The 18,404-nt window shown below is 53.3% G+C and overlaps 1 protein-coding gene across 1 annotated transcript; it reads right to left on the bottom strand.

Annotated features, from left to right (window-relative positions):
* Positions 1-1,004: 1,004 nt before the first annotated feature.
* LOC129206340 (G-protein coupled receptor 183-like) lies at positions 1,005-3,041 on the bottom strand. The gene is made up of 2 exons (XM_054825361.1): positions 2,910-3,041; positions 1,005-2,114 (listed from the first exon to the last, which is right to left on the bottom strand). The coding sequence occupies exon 2, from the start codon at positions 2,079-2,081 to the stop codon at positions 1,023-1,025; it is 1,059 nt and encodes a 352-aa protein (XP_054681336.1). The 5' UTR covers positions 2,082-2,114; positions 2,910-3,041; the 3' UTR covers positions 1,005-1,022.
* Positions 3,042-18,404: the final 15,363 nt, after the last annotated feature.

Raw genomic sequence — 18,404 nt, 5'->3', positions numbered from 1 at the left:
CGTAACCTGCCCTTAGCAAGGCTCTCGGACTCATCAGGGCATTGGGTTCAAGCAGAGGTCAGTCAAGGTCACATAAGGGCACCACCCTCAGTCCCCATCCCCTTTCCTCCACTCACTCCAAGTTACGGAGGGGTGTGAAGGTTTCCCCGGCGAGCGCCCTCAGGGCGGGTTGCAGCCTTACAGCCACGCTGCGAGCCAGGCCAGCCCCGGCATCCCCTTCCTGGCAGCGGGTCCTGGCGCGACCGCAGTGCGTGAGCAGTGAGGAAGGGCACCCCGGGGAAGCAGCAGCCACCTGAGCAGCGGATGCAGGCAGTGGCACTCCCAGGAGCTCTGCAAATTCACTTCCTTGCCCCTCTCCCTTGAAGAAGGGCTTTTCCGGCAGCTCCCATGCACCCCGCACTTAGTGCTCACGCCACGCAGCACTTGGGTGCAAGAGCGGGACGCTGGGCAGAGGGAGAGCAGAGCTGCCATTTGTCGGTGCGGGGAAGGAGTTGTAGGCGACTTTCCGCACGGAAGTAACATCCCAGCCTGTTCCTGAAATACCTGAGTCTGTGCCAGCTGCCCAGAGCCCCATGGGGATGCTGTCCCAGTGCTCTGGGGGCAGTGCAGGGGACAGAGACAGGGAGGCAGGAACAGCCATGGTGGTTACCGGCAGCCACTGGCCCCACAAGGGATGCGGGACAGGCATGGGAGGGCGGCATGGTGCAGTGCTGGGAAACCCCCCTGGCTGTGTTTGCCAGCCAGAGCGGTTGCACAAGCTGCTTCCTCTGGGGTTGGGATGAAAACAGGCCTCTGTGCTCCAGGATGGCAGGTCCAGCAGCACTGAGCACAGACCCAGGCGTGCAGAGCCAGGTAGGGCTGTGTCCCAGTCGGGTTGGATTTGCGAGAGCCCCTGGCTCCAGGCAGGGGAGCGATGAAACCTATCGGAGGTGCTGGTCCTGCTCTGCAGCCCAGCTCCGGCTCCTGCCGTCGGGGATGGTCCATAAGCTGCAGGCCAGAGCGAAAGGGAGGGGGCTGCGCTGCTAGACAGAGACGGAGCCAGGCGGCTGGCTGTTGCTGTTGCTCTCGGAGTGGGTCTTGGCAGTGGAGGAGGTGGCCATCGAGCCGCTGTTCCTGAAGATGCGGAGCAGCCTCCGCTTGTAACCCCGGAAGGCGAAGAAGTAGATGATGGGGTCGATGCAGCAGTTGAGGTTCATGAATGCCACGGTGACTTGCAGGGACATCTTGAAGGCTTGCTGCTCGCGGCAGGATGGCTGGTAGAGGATCTTCCTGACCATAAACTGGATGATGTTGAGGTGGTAGGGGCTGAAGCAAAGCAGGACAGCTAGCAGCACCACCAGGATGACAGTGAAGGCCCGGTGGTGGTGTCCATTCTTCACTGTCAATGGGTTCTCCTTGGCCGTCTGGCAGAGCTTGAGGTTGATCCTGATGTAACACACCAAGATGATGCCCACGGGCAGGAAGAATCCGAGCACGCAGGCCCCCAGGAGCAGGTAGGGCAGCTTGGGAACCTCCTCAAAGTTGAAGTACTCCATGCATGTCAGCTTGTCCCCCATCTTCCGCGTCATGGGCCGCAGAAGCAGAGGTGCTGTCTGCAGGAACACCAAGAACCAGATGAGGATGCAGATGCCCCTGACACGGCTCATCTTCCGGATCCTGCCGGGGTGCCTGGTGCGCACCACGGCAATGTAGCGATCCACACTTACGCAGGTCATGAAGTAGATGCCCACATAGGTGTTCATGTAGAAAATGAAGGCTGTGACCCGGCAGAACCAGTCCCCAAAGGGCCAGTCAAACTCCAGGATGTAGTAGGCGATCCTGCCTGGCAGTGCCAGGGTGAAGAGGGCATCGGAGAGGGCCAGGTTTACCAGATAGAGGTCGGTGGAGTTGAGTTTCTTCTTCCTGCGCTGGAAGGTGATGCAGAGGGCCAGGATGTTCCCACAGGCACCGAACACCAGCAGGGCGGTGTAGAAGAGGGAGAAGGTGACTTTGGCAGAGAAGTGGTGGTTGTGCACATTGCAGCTGCTCTGGTTGCTGGAGGTGAGGTTGGCGGGCGGGAAGACAGCCTCCGCAACAGCCATTTCCGCGGTGCCTCACGAGCTCTTGCCCTCTCCCTTGGAATAAGAACAGACATGAAACTTGCAGCTTATCAATAACAGGAGCAGCACCCTGGGTGCTGGCCCTGATCACGAAGTGAAAGGCCTGTCCCCTGCTCCCTGCCACCCCCTGGCAGCAGATAGCTCGAGTCATTTGGAAAAACACATCTCTTGCGATTTCGGTTCCAGAGTCTCAACAAAGGCTGTGTGACTCATTGTCTTCTTGTCACCAGCTCCTCTTATTTTTGTTTTTTGCAAGTCCAATCAATACCAGAAAGGACGGGGGGCTGGGAGGTGGAATCGCCTCTCACACAAACAAGGTCCCAAACTCATCTGGTGGCAGCGATGTCATTTATTCATCGCTGCGGGGGGAATGGGGAGTTTCATTGAGAAAAGGCTCAGAAAGCAGCGGGGGGGAGCTGGGGGGCTGGAGGGGCCGGCGGGCAGAGGTGACAAGGACAAGGAGCACCTTTCCACCCTCGGGCTGGGACCAGAGCAGAAACAAAACCGAAGAAGTTGAAAGAGAGGAAGAATCCCAGCCTTCCCCAAAAATCCCGTACCCCATGCCCGTCCGAAGCCGGGAGCGGGGAACACGCCGGCACCAAACCCCCGCGGTCCCGCACTCCCTCCCGCCGCTCGCCCCGCTTCGGGCCACGGCTCCGCTGCCCCCCGCCGGGTCGGGAACAGCGGGACCCCCTCCGTCCCCGGGGCCGCAGCAGCTCCCGGGGTGCACGACCCGTCCCGCCCGCCCCGTCCCATCCCGGCCGCCGGTCCAGCCGGGGCGGCCGCCGCCCCCCCAACCCCGCCACTCACCGCACGCTGCCGCCCTCGGGGCCGCCGCCGGGCTCCGCTCCGCGGGACGGGACCGGACGGGACGGGGAGTCCCGGGCACCGCGCTGCCTCCCGCCTCCGACGGCGGGGACCCCCGAGGGGCTGAGATGCTCACACGCACACGCACGAAAGAAAAATCAGGGGCTCCAACCTGGGAGCGGCGGTGCCGCCTCCTCCACCTCCTCTTCCTCCTCCTCCTCCTCTTCCCGCCCGATGCCGGGGGGGGGGGGGCGGCGGGCGCGGAGCCTCCCTGCCGTGCCCGGCTCTAGGGCTCCCCGGCGTCTGAGCGCCTCTCGGGATTCTCTCACATTATAAAAGCATCGTGAAGGTCTGGGGGGGGGGGGGGCGGGGGGTTCTTTCTTTCTCTTTTTTCTCTTAGGGTTAGTAAAAATGTGTGTTCTTTCGGGTTGGGTGGTTTTTTTTTTGTTTTTGTTTTTCGGTGTGTGAGAGGCATTTTGCTCAGCGGGGGTTATTCTCAGTAGCCGTGGTGCTGGAGAAGACAAATGACTGTACCTGTGCAGCAATCGCTCCTGACATCTGGACCGACTTTGGGTTTTATCCTGAGAATTGCTACAAGGATGCAAAATGCAACTGAACGATGAGAATGGCCTTAGCTCTGGTTCACATGCGGTCCAGAGGGTTCACCCCTGGGCACACACGTATGGCCACGGCAGCGCGATCGGACCGTGGCACCTTTTCCGATAAAGTCGGGACAACTCTCCCGTGGAGCTTATTGTGCCCGCGGGCAGCACAAGCTACACTGTGCGTGGCTCCCCCGGCTGTGGTGAAGCCCAGATTTGCCTTTCGTACAAACACAGAGAGACCACCAGGCTCCTTGAGGCAGAGGCTAACCTGTGTGGAATGAGACAATTTGCCCTCAACAGAAAAATATTTTCATTATTAGGATGATATATTGTATGATGAACATAGGGCAAAGCCCCTTGACTCAGCTGGAGCTCTCGGGGCAGAATCTGTCCCTGCAGGGTGCCGGGCAGTGAAAGGCTCTGATTTACGCCACAGCCCCACGTGCCGGTGGTTGGCAGGGCTGTGGCATGACCGGGGAACCACCACGAGCACAGCAGCCCTGACCATGGCACAGTGTTGCCAGAGATGGGGCGAGGGGCGTGGGCAACCAGCATATCTTGCAGCAGGGAAAGAGTCCTCCCGAGCACTTCCCAAAATGTTTGCAGAAGCACAGCCTGCCCTGTGGCCAGCAGGATGGCTTTCCCCACAGCGGCTATTTACTGGAGACCACTGGGGCTTTCAAATCCCGAGAAGATACTATGCTCTTTTCAGTGTTTTTAGGGGGTTTTTGGTGGTGATGATCATGCTTGTTTTCTTTTTTTTTTTTCCCCTCCCAAAAACTCCTAATAAACTAGGAAATTCCCATCACGGGACATTCAGGGTGCTACTGAAAAATACTGAGACCAAGAAACATCAAGGTTAAGATTACCGTTTCTCTCCCAGCTAGTGAAGCTCAACCAATTCTTTAATTGCATAATATTTATAATGTTTTACAACACAGTGGCATTAAACTCAGTACTAATCTGTGTACTAATGTACGGTGAGTCATTTGTATAGAAATTACACAGTGAATGATATCGCCATGAATTGAAGGTACCTAGCAAGAGTAATAGTGAGAACTTGCTAACAACCATCTGTTAATGGGGATCATTTGTGTTGCTCGGGGGTTTATATCGCACAAAGGAAAAGGTCTGCTAATGAGAGAAGAACTGCTGAGTAAATGATAAAAAATTGTTCTTTAGTAAGATCGGGATTTTCTACATGCACATCTGTCAAGAGTTAAGTTCACCAAACTTGTGCGGGGCTCAAATGTTCTTGACCTGTTTCATCATGGTGATGAAAATACCCGATGGATTTAACATTAGCAAAGCGTTATCCCTACAGAAATCCCGAGCCCACACTGGCGAGCGGATCCAGGACTATTCTTTAATCTATGTAGTGCGCTGCACGAAGTAACAGCTGCAGCTGACATAAATACCGGTCACCATGAAGTCAGGGGTCACTGTGGCACTGACGGTGGAAGAGCTGACACTTTGCCTGTGAAAGGCTCCTGTCTGCCCTCGTTACGCTCTCTCACGTGAGAGTTTTATCTCCACAGATTAATACAGTCAAGGAAATAAATCTAGGATGAAGCTGGGCAAAATGCCGTCGCCTTCCAGCCAAGTGCCTGCAATGCCTCGGGCCGGTCGCCATCACCAGCGCTCGGTTATGACGGACACGGCGTTTTGCCATGCAAATTCACACCCGGGACTTTCTCCGTGCAGTCAGATGCCCCCCCACCCCGTACAATCCCTCCCGTCCCTCAGGTTCTGTGCTCACACAGGCGCTGAAAACAGACCTGCAGATCCCAGAAGGGGAATTACGTGCGGATAACCCAGCAGCGCCGGCCCCGCCGCTAACACGAACCCTGGGGATGGGGGGCTTCTCGTGGGAGGCCATGGGAGCGGGAAGGCATCGCTGTGCCAAGGTGGGGCTGGATAAAGGGCGGTCTGGGGGGCTCAGCCCCTGAGCGGAGGGTGAGGTCCTTCCCCAGGAGCAGGCGCAGAGCGGGTCCTGGGGAGCCAGAGGAGGGAGATGCCCCAAGTGGCATCACCGGCCCCAAAAACAGGTGGAGGAGCCCAAAAGTCAGAGTGACGACTGCGTCCAGGGACTTGGGAATAAAGAGGAGGGAAAACAATGCTCTCTGCCTGATTTTATTTTTCTTTTTACAATGAAAGGAAGTGGGTTCTTCTTTTGTGCAAAACATGCTCCTGCCCTGCGTGCAGCAGGTGCCGTGCTACAGGAGCAACCCAGCTCCACCCGTTTGCACAGCCCCGGCGGCTCCGCCAAGCCCAGCAATGCTGCACCACGCTGCACCGCAGGCAACGGCCCCTTTCGGATGGGGACGCAGGGCTGGGGGGACCCCTTTCCCAGCTGGTGGGACCCCAGGCTCTGCCTCTGCAACGCTGGATTAGCTGAAAAGGGACACACTCCCCCCCCAGGCAGCATAGAAAAGCCCTGTCCACCCCAGTTTGCAGCCATCTCATTTAGGAGATACTGCCCTTTACTGAACCCAGTGGTTGGATGAAACGTGGTGCGAGATTTGGGGTGTGAGGTTCAACTTCAAAGCTGGGTCCAGGTTTTCTTCTGCTGGGTCCATGTTTGCACAAAGCCACTTTTCCGTGGGCACAGCAGGGAGCAAGTGAAGGGTTCCGCAGCCCTGGTGCCGATCCCAGAGCGAGCGGGAGCTGCTGTGTTGGGGTGTTCCTACTGCCAGGGACCCGGCCAGGGTGCAGGGGACACGTCCCAGGGAAGTCCTGTGCGCGGAGAGTCTCCTTCCTCACACGTGCATCATAGCCATTAATCACGATGCAAGCCCAGGCGAGTCCCTGCCAGGTGGCCTGGGGTTGGTGCCGCCCTTCCCAGAGCCAGCTGTTGGCTATTTCGGGGTACACGTGTGCCTCCAAGTCACCGCAGCTCTCTCTCACATCATCTTTACAGAGGACATCACTCTCTTGCATCCCGTGAAGGCTCCCTGCAGCCCCCTCTCCCTCCTGGGGGCCTTTGCACGGACGTTTCATCCCAGCCCAGAAGAAAAGCCAGCCCACAGCTCCTCCAGGATCAGGTCCTTCAGGCCACCAGCCATGAGCCCAACCATGGTGGCAGGTGTGACTGGCAAGGAAAGGTTGCAAAGAGCCATCAGGGCTCTGTGCTGGGAGAGCTGGCACGGGGCTCGCTCCAGAGCTTTGTCTTCGGGTGCAAAGCCTCCCTCGGGGGTGCTGAGGCTGTTGTTTACACCTGGTGGGGTTTCCCAGAGTTGAGAGATGATTTGGAGCTGGACTTTCTGAGGGCAAGGCAGCATAACAAATGAGGTAACAGCCCCTTCACGGAGAGACAGCAGGAAGTTTGTGCCTCCTCTTTCCATTGTATCATCACCTCTCCCTCTTTCCTTTCCCCGTTGACTTCGGTTACCTTTTATCTCTTCTAGTGCAAAACATTTTCAGGAAGCTTTGGGTTCAGATACAAAAATCTGAAATCCAGGTGCTTTCGGCTTTGATGCGAAAGGCAGGGATTTTCCACAGCTCAGCCCCTGGATCTCAGGCCACCACTAATCATCTGGTGATAGAGCAAAAACTGGGAGGACACCTGATTTTAACATCCACCCATCCATTCAATAGCAGCAGCTATGTGGGGAGGACAACATTTGAGAGGCTTTAACTGAAGATGACGGGGATTGTAGAGAAAGCAAAATCTGTACTGAGATTCCTACCGATCTGTGACAAAAATCTCAAGAAAATAATTACTGGGGTTTTGGCATGCTTGAAACCTAATCTGGCCCTAAATCTAAGTGGGAAACATAAAATAACAAAGCAGTTGAAATCTGCTTCTGCATGACATCCCCTGATTCATTCTGCATGGGCAGCACCAGCTCTGGAAATGATGTTGCAGCACCAAACCACGACACAGTCAGAAGAATGGCACAGCTCGCTCCAACGTCCCGAGCGGTGAGACACAATGCGGCCGCTCCAGGAGCTGCTTCCTTCTGCACCCCCTCACCTTCAGTCCCAAAATGTGGGCACGAAGCCTTGCATTGTGAGCCACGTAACTGCCACGGTTTCCACGTGCCCGTGGCTGCAGGGAGGGGGTAGGTATGTGAACAGGGGCAACTCTTAGTCACGTAGGTCTGGGCACCTTGGTAGGAGACATACCAATGAAATTCACTGTATGAAATAACTTCCTCCAGCAAGCATGAAAGGCGCTTGTTCCCACGCTGCACTGTGACTTAGAAGCTCCATTTTGATTTTGCAGGAATAAGATGAAAGTTTTCTTGGTATCTGATTTTTGTGGTTAAAAACAATGTTTAAACACTTGTTAAAAAAACACAATCATAAGGCAAGTTTGGAGAACTGAGGTCCTATTTTTATCTGTTTTTTCTTATGCCGGGGCCACATATGCTATATGCACACACATGCATTTGTAACGTGCAGCTCTGACACAAACAAAAGCAACCAGTGTAGAAGATGATCACAAAATGCAGAAATGAGTGTCCATGATAGAGAAAGTGCCAAAAAAAGCATCTTAATTCAGTCTGGATCTCCATGATCCTATACAACAATTTATTTTGGCAGGACATCTTATTTTGTGCCTTGTTAGTCTTTTTTTTTTCTTAATTTCACAGAATCATAGAATCACAGAATGGCAGGGGTTGGAAGGGACCTCTGGAGATGATCTAGTCCAACCCCCCTGCTAGAGCAGGATCACCCAGAGCAGGTTGCACAGGATCACATCCAGGCGGGTTTTGAATATCTCCAGAGAAGGCGACTCCACAACCTCTCTGGGCAGCCTGTTCCAGTGCTCGGTCACCCGTGTTTAGGCCACGTTATGACCAGGTTTTCACCGTATTTAACACATACCAGGTAAATCCTATGACAACTGGAAAAATTAGCATCCTCATGAGCATTTCCATGGGGCACTCAGCACAGTCCACCAATGCCTCAGAGATACACAGAATGGTTGAGGCTGGAAGGGACCTCTGAAGGTCATCTGGTCCAACCCATGTGCTCAAGCAGGGCCACCCAGAGCTGGTTGCCCAGAACCGTGTCCAGAGGGCTTGTGAATATCCCCAAGGATGGAGACTCCACAACCTCCCTGGGCAACCTGTGCCAGTGCTCGGTCACCCTCACATGTTCAGAGGGAACCTCCTGTGTTTCAGTTGTGCCCATTGCCTCTGGTCCTGTCAGTGGGCACCACTGAGCAGAGCCTGGCTCTGTCTTCTTTGCACCCTCCCTTCAGGTATTTATGTACATTGATGAGATCCCCTGGAGCCTTCTCTTCTCCAGGCTGAACAGTCCCAGCTCTCTCAGCTGTTCCTCACAGGAGATGTGCTCCAGTTCCTTCATCATCTTACTGGCCCTTCACTGGACTTTCTCCAGTATGTCCATGTCTCTCTTGTCCTGGGGAGCCCAGAACTGGACCTAGGACTCCAAGTGTGGCCTCACCAGTGCTAAGTAGGGAGTAAGGATCACCTCCCTTGACCTGCTGGCAACACTGTCCCTAAAGCAGCCCAGGACACCATCAGACCTCTTTGCTGCAAGGGCACATTGCTGGCTCACGTTCAACTTGGTGTCCACCAGGACCCCTAGGTCCTGTTCTGCCAAGCTGCTTTCTAGCTGGTCAACCCCCAGCATGTACTGGTGCCCGGGTTTGTTCCTCTCCAGGTGCAGGACGTTGCACTTCCCCTTGTTGAACTTTATGAGGTTCCTATCAGCCCATTTCTCCAGCTTGTTGAGGTCCCTCTGGATGGCACCATGATCCTCTGGCATATCAGCGACTCCTCCCAGTTTGGTCTCATCAGCAAACGCACTCTGCCCCATCATCCCGATCATTAATGAAGATGTTAAACAAGACTGGACCCAGTATTGACCCCTGGGGTAACCACTAGTTACTGGTCTCCTGCTAGGCTTTGCGCTGCTCATCACCACCCTCCTGGCCCAGACATTCATCCAGTTTTCAACTCAAATCAACGCATCAGCATCCTCTGCTGATTTATCTACCCAGCACTTGCGTGCAAGCAAGTGGGGTGATCTCTGCTTTATTGTGGGAAGGGAAACCTCAGAGGAGTCATGGTGAATAGCTGGAGACTTTGGCACCTAATTTTTTTTTCAGAGCAATTCGCTGTTGCTTGCTCAAAGCGTGACTGTACCCAGCTGTAGTGCCAGCCCCAAGTGCTCAGCACCTCTGCACATTTCCACTTCCCTGGCCCCAAATCCTGCAGAGTCCCGTGGCTTTTTGGAGGAGGTGGGTCCCGTTCACTGTGGAATAAAAACCTTCCTTAATAAAAGCCTTCCTTAGCAGCAGTGGTCAGAGGGAGCTCTAGCTTTTGTGGCTATCACCACCCAGACTTGGTGTGGGCAGAGCAGAGCAATCCATTCACATAACAGTGATTCACCCGCAGAGCGTTGCCCACGCAGCGCCGAGCGCGGCACGGTCTCGAGGAGAAAGCAGTCAGCGATCACCCAGCGAAAGGCTGTCGCACACCCCTACACAGGGTGCGTGTGTGCACGGGACTTGGGTTGACTCGGTACAGACAGCCCTAATGCTGGCACCTCCTAATTTACAAGACTAGGAATGCAACTTTCAAGTGCAACTTTTTGGCGTTGCTTTTGTTACTCCCCTCTTCTCTTTATGCTGCTTAGGAGAGCAGGCAGGAGAAGGAAGACGTGGCATCTCAGAGAGCCGTGATGCCTGCCGATGCCGGCCACCGGCATGGCCACGGTGCAGACCTCTGCGCCCTGCTGTGACACCCGCCATGTCTCTGGGGAGACGAGGAGCCCCACGGGCTGGTTGCTTCACAGCTGCTCCCTAGACAGCAAGGGAAAGCCATGGGGTGCATGTCGGTTCCTGCCAGGATATATGCCCGACCGGTCGCAGGCGGCCCTCCTGGAGCTGCCAGCATCTCGCTCCCTCCGCACGTCCAGCCAGTGCCGGGCCCTCCCAGGGACCCCACCAGTCCTGCTTGCAAGTGTTGTGCAGCAACGGGTGGATGAGACCCTCGGGGAACTGGGGGCAAACACTAACATTTCTACTGAGCTGGCATTTTGGAAGGACCTGCAGCTTGGCCAGAGGATGCGGGAATTTCATGCAGTGAGCAAAAAGTTGGTGGTCGCACCTTTGTAAGCACAGCCTTCTGTAATGGTTGGCTTCCTCAGAAGGCTAGCACCTCTCTGCAAAACCGCAGCAATATTTTTCCACATATAAAAGGGAACGTCTCTCTTGAAGCCATTTTTAGGTAGAATTTTCCAGCAGCACTCACCCTGAGGCACTCTTTCAGCAAAACCAGCCCCAAACCCAAACCATACCTGTGTGGCCAAAGCCAAAAGGCGTTGCACAATAGAAAGCGTCGGAGACGTGTAACCACAGCGCACGCTGCCAGCCCAGCCTCCCGTACCGCTCCCAAACGGCGCCTGCTCCTACCCCGCAGCCAGCCCAGGCTCAGCGGAACCCGGGGCTCTCCCGGCGATGCGGCGGAGCATCCCACAGGATGGATGTAGGACATTCAGGCGTATTGCAAACATAAGGCAGTTTGCCACTTACAAACAAAATTGAGAGCCCAGGACACAAATGTGCGTGCATGTCTGCGTGCATCTACACGTATCTCCACGTAGCAGAGGATTTGACCAGGAGCTGGGAAACTGGGAATAGAGACCAGGCACTTCTGGGGCTGAACAATAAGGAGAGAGCAACCTCTCAGGGTGAAGCCTCCATTTTGCTTTGTGGTTTCCCCATGAAGGACCATGTTCATGCAAGTAAGATTTTCTTCAAGGCTGCAAGAAAAATTGGCCGTTAGCTAATAATACTCTGAAAAAGGTTGGAAGTCATTTGGAGCAGGGGAGGGAGATGTTCTTGCACCATTCAGTCACATGGTGCAATTCTGGTGAGGGTCTCGGCATCCTTTCCCAACAAAGCGGTACCAAACCCCCCGTGCGGGTCCTGCGTAGGACCCAGCCCTGCGTTTCTCTGCAGCTCCCTTCCCTGGCAGAGCTTTTCCCCTGAAGTCAACTTGCGGCGAACAATGTGCTTCACCAAACCCACCACAACTTCTGCTCCTTCTCTCTTGGCTGTGTTGTGGCTCTGTGTAGCCAGATAAGAAAATGTGCTGCTGAAACCAGATTGACCTAAACCCCAAACATTTAATCAGATTGAATTTTGGTGATGCTTTAAATGTCTGGATTATATTGAAGGATTTATTTTGAGGTCATCAAATTTTACCTTTTAGGGCTTACTTGTAAGACCAGACAGATGCATCTTAAACCTTACCACCTTAAATGTCCACAGTTTTCAGAGTTTGTTGGCTAAATATTGTTTTAATGAGTTTATTATGTGCTTTTGCTTCTCCACTCTGGCCTCCTGAGCCCAAGTTGCGGTTGGTCTCCTCTCTTACACGCCCAGGAATATAGTTACCAAATTATTTCTTGATACTGGAAATTTTGCTTCCTGGGGTTTCGCTCACTTTTAATGTATTCATGGAGACGGCAACATTTTAGCTGCTAATGCTTATTGAAAACACTTGAGTCTCGGGGCTCTAATGTAGCTATGTTTGATGTTTAATGCTTTGAATGATTTGTGATCATGAAGAGTTTGGTCTGACAGTGTAATTGTGAGTGGAGAGACTTCTGAGCACTCCATAAAAACTAGGGCAAAAAACAAAAGGGTACAAGCTTTTGTGTCTTCAGGGAAGTTTTCTATGTACATGATAGAAATAGACAATGGACCTCAAAATGAAACTTTTTTTGGAAAAAGCAGAACTGGATGTTAGCATAAGGGAAGACCCTTCCAAGAAACAACGAAACCCCTCCATTCACATAAAAATAGGGCGTGTTCAGCATCACACTGAGCCACCCCAAAAAGCCATGAGCCACAGCTTAACCAGACTGACAGATCCCCCTGCCTGGCTTCAGCAGATGGGGAAGAAAAAATCAGCTTTTGCCACCCCAAGTGAGAGCACTGGCCATGGCTTGCTCCAAGCCCCTTCTTGCTGGGAAGGCTTCCCAAAACTGGGAAGCGCCAGCACTTCCAGCACAGTGACTCGAGGAGGAGGCAGCGATAATTGTCCTCCTCCTGCCACCGCAGCTGCCCACTGCTCGCCACCTGGGCATCTGCACGGGTTTTACCTCTGCCACGAGGCACGGAGGAACGATTTGCATCTCACGGGTAGGGATCAGAGGCAGGGAATGAGGTGGTCTAGGTTATTTTCTCTACAAATTGCAGTTGTATGGTTTAACATCGCGGAGTCAGAAACCTTAAAGCGGGATGTTGCCTGTGAGCCATGCTGGAAAATTTTAGAGACTGTTAAAGTCATGAATTTGTTATTCAGCAAGTATTTTGCTTGTGACAAAATACCATGTGGCTTAGCGTGTTGTGGAAGTGAGTTTCTGACTTTTTAAAAAATTTCTTCTTTTTTTTTTTTTGGTTTGGCTCTCTGCCAGCGTTGTCTGCAGCAACAGTTCGGAGCTGTTAAAATGTGTAATGTCAAAATGTGCAGAGAGAAGCGTTTTGTTGTTCACACCCCCTGATCAAAGTCTGACCTCGAAGTTGTCTAAAATTCCGATTACTTTGAAATCATTTTCAAAGGCAGGAGCAGATCTCCATCCTTACACAGCTAGTAGAGCACGCCACTGGTTCTTTAGTACCATCACATATAGCTCACGTGGGTATCGCGTTGTCTACCACTGATGACCCTCAAGCGAGCAGGAATTTAGCTTTCTTGCTAAATGCATCTTTAATCACCAGGTCCCTATAACCATGCGAATGTCCCTGCTTAGGAGAGGATGTGACCGCTCTGGTTGCAAATGGTCGGTGTCAGAATGAGTCAAAGCTTGCTGATAGAAAATGGGAATAATTAAGAATATTTCTAAAAGGACAAGAAACAAAGGGTATTTTTTTTCAAGAGCTGAGGGAAATTTGAGGGAGGCCAGTAATTTCCCATCTCTCCAGTGTTGTAGTCATCTGATGACTTCAGTTGGCCTTGACCATTGATTACTAAACACAAAATTTCACATGAGATGACCTGTTTGCTGTGGCCTTATTAGTGGTATGCTGTTTTGTTTTTTTTTTTCTTAAAATGCATTCAAGTATTCTGGGACAATGGAGTCATTGCCCTAATCTGATTTAAATGCTAGCTCCTAAGAAGGGTAAAATTAGTATTTACTAGAAATGAAGACAGTGTAGTTTCAATAGCTAGACTTTGATACTCCTCAGAAAGTGTAGATAAGGATATGCACTGTCTCCCCACCCACACTTGGTTCACAAATTAATAGCCTGGCTACGGCTGGCAGAACAAATGCCTCTGTGAAAATGCAGTTTCTGCCTTCAACTCTTTCTGGTAGCAGGGAACAAAAGGTCCGGGCCCACCATGCCACCCCAGCCACCGCTGCCAGCGGGATGCCCATGGGTGGCGGGTCCCACCACCCTGCTGAAGGCGCCTGGGGCTCACAGCAGGAGCCTCCCGCTGCTTCCCGCCATCTACCTCCCGCCGCCTCGCCACGTGTCATCGGTCCGGAGCTGTGTTTCACTTCCAGGCTCCATATGCACTGGCAACCCAGCAAACGCTCTGTGGCCGGAACCAAAGCCAGACCCCCTGACTGGGGTGGACATTCGCCTGATGGCTGCGTGCTGCTGTGTCAGGCTCCTGCACCAAAATCATTCTTCATTTCAATGCTTGCATGGTTCTTATTTCACAGGCAGTTGTCCCTAATGTTTGTTTTGCACAGCTGATCTGTCAGTTAAAAAATATAAACACTTATTCTGGTGCTATGTGTGTTGACAATGGGATTGTCATTTGTGACCAGCAGGTCGAGGAAGGTGATTCTGCCCCTCTACTCCACTCTCATGAGACCCCACCTGGAGTACTGCGTCCAGCTCTGGGGCCCCCAACATAAGAAGGACATGGAGCTGTTGGATAGGGTCCAGAGGAGGGCCACGAAGCTGATCAGAGGGCTGCAGCACCTCTCCTATGAAGACAGGCTGAGAGAGTTGGGGTTGTTCAGCCTGGAGAAGAGAAGGCTCCGGGGAGACCTTATAGCAGCCTTCCAGTACCTGAAGGGGCCTACAGGAAAGATGGGGAGGGACTGTTTACAAGGGCATGGAGTGATAGGACAAGGGGGAATGGGTTTAAGCTGAAGCAGCCTAGGTTTAGATTAGATATGAGGAAGAAATTTATCAGTATGAGGGTGGTGAGGCACTGGAACAGGTTGCCCAGGGAAGCTGTGGATGCCCCCTCCCTGGCAGTGTTCAAGGCCAGGTTGGATGGGGCTTTGGGCAACGTGGTCTAGTGGAGGGTGTCCCTGCCCACGGCAGGGGGGTTGGAACTAGATGGTCTTTAAGGTCCCTTCCAACCCAAACCATTCTATGATTCTATGAATTAGGTGCAGACTGGGGTGAGGACAGGAGTGAAGGTGATTTCATACTCAGAAGCACGTTCTCTTCTTGAGATTCAAACATCTCCTAGGTAGAGCGTATCTGTGGGTGGACTGTCCACAGCTGGCTGGGTCCAAAGGCTTGTGCACCATCACACAAGGCTCTTGCGAAAGGAGAAGGTCTTGTAAAATGTGCTAAGCTTGAGACAGAAAAGGTACTTACCACTTGGATGACCCAGTTTTTCATCAGAAACCACTCTGAGGTAAAAGAAAGGTACTGCATTGGGGCCCTTTGGTAAGGTCCACTGAACAAATGCTGATTAGACTCAAATTCATGCATGGGTGTGGGCTTTTGTGGAAAGAAATGTCCCTGAGCAGAGACACCACGATCTCCACAGAGCAAGCAGAGACTGGGTCCGCAGGGGGTTTAAATGGGCATCCCCCAAGCCACCTAGCTCAAGAGGCAGCAAACTGCATCCTTAGACTAATCTAAAAATTTGCTTAAAAATCGTTTCCTCCAAGGAAATGCTTGCTAAGGTGCTTCCAGGTGTGATGTGTTGCCCGCCGGCGAGGAGCGAGACACTGCGGGGCAATGCTGCTGTGGGGTGGGACAGCCCCACCAGAGGAAGAGAGCTTGCCCAGGTGCAACCTCACCCTTCGCAATTGGCATCAAGCTTTCTCTGCTCTCCTGAGGGTTCACGGTGTCTGTGGGACCTCAGCACATGGCCCCAAGTAGGGCGATGCCAGGGACAAGCCCTAGCACAGCGGAGGTGGCATGTTAACACCTCCAGGGCTTTCAGGAAGAACGGGAAGGTACCATGGACGCACTATAGCATCAGATGCTCCAGTGTCTATGGAGGCAAAGTCATCTTGCTGTCACTCCTGTGTGTCCATCATGCAGCAGGGAAGAAGTGTTGAGCGACTTTTGAGTTTCTGATGGCAGGCATTTCTCTAGGCTTGAGCTGAGGAAGGTGGCACAGAGCTGTCAACAGGTCCTGATGCAGATTCACAGAACTGGTGGAGGGAGGAAGTGGTTGCTCTCATCTCCGGATGATCTGCTGCTACACACCAATTGCAAAGCCTTGTACAAGGCCCATGACAGAGCTTGCCCTGCATAGGCAAGGAGGGATAGGGAGTTAGCGGAAAAAAACATTTAAGGGAAGAAAAGTGATTTTTGTAAGGGGGAAAAAAAAGCCATCACACATCATGTGTGGGTTTGAGACAAGTTGATGTGGCCCTGCTCGGTGCTGACCAAGTCTGCTGGAGGCCGGCTCAGGCACTTCCTTATGCAACAGCCATCGGTCCTGGGACCGCAGGGGCTGCCAAGGTGATGGGGAGCCGGCCCAGGTGGTGGGACACCTCCTTGCCCGGGAGGGAAAGATGTTGGTGGGACAGGGGCACATGGGGCTGGTGCACTCTGGGGCTGGCTCCCCAGCCCAGGATGCCCAGATAGGAGATGGGCTGATGAGACCGAGTACATCAGGCCATGTTGGCCAAGGGACTTACTTTTGCCTAGGGGTCTGGTCTTGTGTGAGAGGGCCAGTGGGGTGCTGGAAGGAAGCAGTAAGAAATGCAGGAGGAGATGATTTCTTTCTCTTTCCAAGCCCATCTGGAGCAGAGAGATGGCATGGAGAGGGACAGGGGTGCTGGGCCCCAACCCACATCCTATCCATATTCAGGAATGCCGAAGAAATGTTGGTTTCCAACAAGGAATTAAAAAAAGGGAGAGACAGCAAAAATAGATTTTAATCCTTAGTGGATATTTTTAGGATACCTAGAGGTGAAATCTGCCACTCTCCACCATCCCTTGGAAGCGGGCTTACCTTCCCATACACACGAGAGATGTCAGCTTGGGATTACACACTAGCAGTGATTAAGTACTGCATTAATTGCCACTTACTGAAAGAATTAGATTTTTTAGTAGGGAAGATAAGGAAAAATATACACACAAAACACCTAGCACAAATTAGAGGTAACTTGTGTCTGCACACCTGGATATGAAAAGTCAAGACCCAGCACCTGCCTCGCTTCAACATATGTTTTCTTAAGCAGCGTGTTGGATTTGCATGGCAAGGTTGTGGTAGTGGGGGGACTACCGCAGTGGCTTCTGTGAGAAGCTGCTAGAAGCTTCCCCCATGTCTGACAGAGCCAATGCCAGCCGGCTCCAAGATAGACCCGCCGCTGGCCAAGGCCGAGCCCATCAGCCACAGTGGCAGTGCATCTGCGGTAACATGGTTACAGAGGGGGAAAAAAACCTGCACAACACTAAGACCAATTGCAGCTGGAGAGAGGAGTGAGAATATGAGAGGAACAACTCTGCAGACACCAAGGTCAGTGCAGAAGGAGGGGCAGGAGGTGCTCCAGGCGCCAGAGCGGGGATTCCCCTGCAGCCCGTGGAGAAGACCATGGTGAGGCAGGCTGTCGCCCTGCAGCCCATGGAGGATGATGGGGAGCAGAGATTCCACCTGCAGCCCGTGGAGAACTCCATGCTGGAAGAGGTGGATGCACCCAAAGGAGGCTGTGACCCCGTGGGAAGCCTGTGCTGGAGCAGGCTCCTGGCAGGACCTGTGGGCCCATGGAGAGAGGAGCCCACACTGGAGCAGGTTTGCTGGGAGGACTTGTGACCCCGTGGGGGACCCACGCTGGAGCAGTCTGTTCCTGAAGGACTGCACCCCGTGGAACGGACCCACGCTGGAGCAGTTGGTGAAGAACTGCACCCCGTGAGAAGGACTCAAGTTGGAGAAGTTCGTGGGGGGCCGTCTCTGTGGGAGGGCCCCCACGCTGGAGCAGGGGCAGAGTGTGAGGAGTCCTCCGCCTGAGGAGGAAGGAGCAGCAGAGACAACATGTGATGAACTGACCGCAACCCCCATTCCCCGTCCCCCTGTGCTGCTGGGGGGGAGGAGGGTGAGAAATGGGGAGTGAAGTTGAGCCCAGGAAGAAGGGAGGGGTGAGGGGAGGTGTTTTAAGATTTGGTTTTATTTCTCATTGCTCTACTCTGTTTTGTTTGGTAATAAATTAGCTTAATTTTTCCCAAGTCCAGTGTTTTGCCTGTGACGGTAATTGGTGAGCGTTCTCTCCCTGTCCTTATCTCGACCCAGGAGCCTTTCATTCTATTCTCTCTCTCCTGCCCAGCTGAGGAGGGGAGTGACAGGGCAGCTTTGGGGGGCACCTGGCCTCCAGCCGGGATCAACCCGCCACAACCAGCAGAGGCGAATGGCAGCTGCCTTCAGCAGCTTTTGGGGTTCACGCTTGGAAATGGAGCAGCCCGGCGGGGAGAGCCGCTCCCCGGTGCCGCTAGAGGTCACCGTCTCAACGAGGTACCGGCAGCGGCACGGGCAGGGCGGGGAGTACAGGCAAGCCCTTGCGAACACGGGTTTTCATTAGTGATTACAAGCGGGCCGTTGAACGAGGAAGCCCCTATGTCCAGCCCGGAACAGGTTCGTTGAAGCATACGGCGTTAAAAATAGATTATTCATATAAAGGAGGGAGGAAAAATCCAAAGTTTGTGCTTTGAGAGCGAGGACTTCTTGAGTCAGTTTGCTATACTTGATATACCACT

The sequence above is a fragment of the Grus americana genome, chromosome 1 (assembly GCF_028858705.1).
Source record: "Grus americana isolate bGruAme1 chromosome 1, bGruAme1.mat, whole genome shotgun sequence".
Taxonomy (NCBI): Eukaryota; Metazoa; Chordata; class Aves; order Gruiformes; family Gruidae; genus Grus; species Grus americana.
This window is presented reverse-complemented; position numbering and strand designations above follow the sequence as displayed.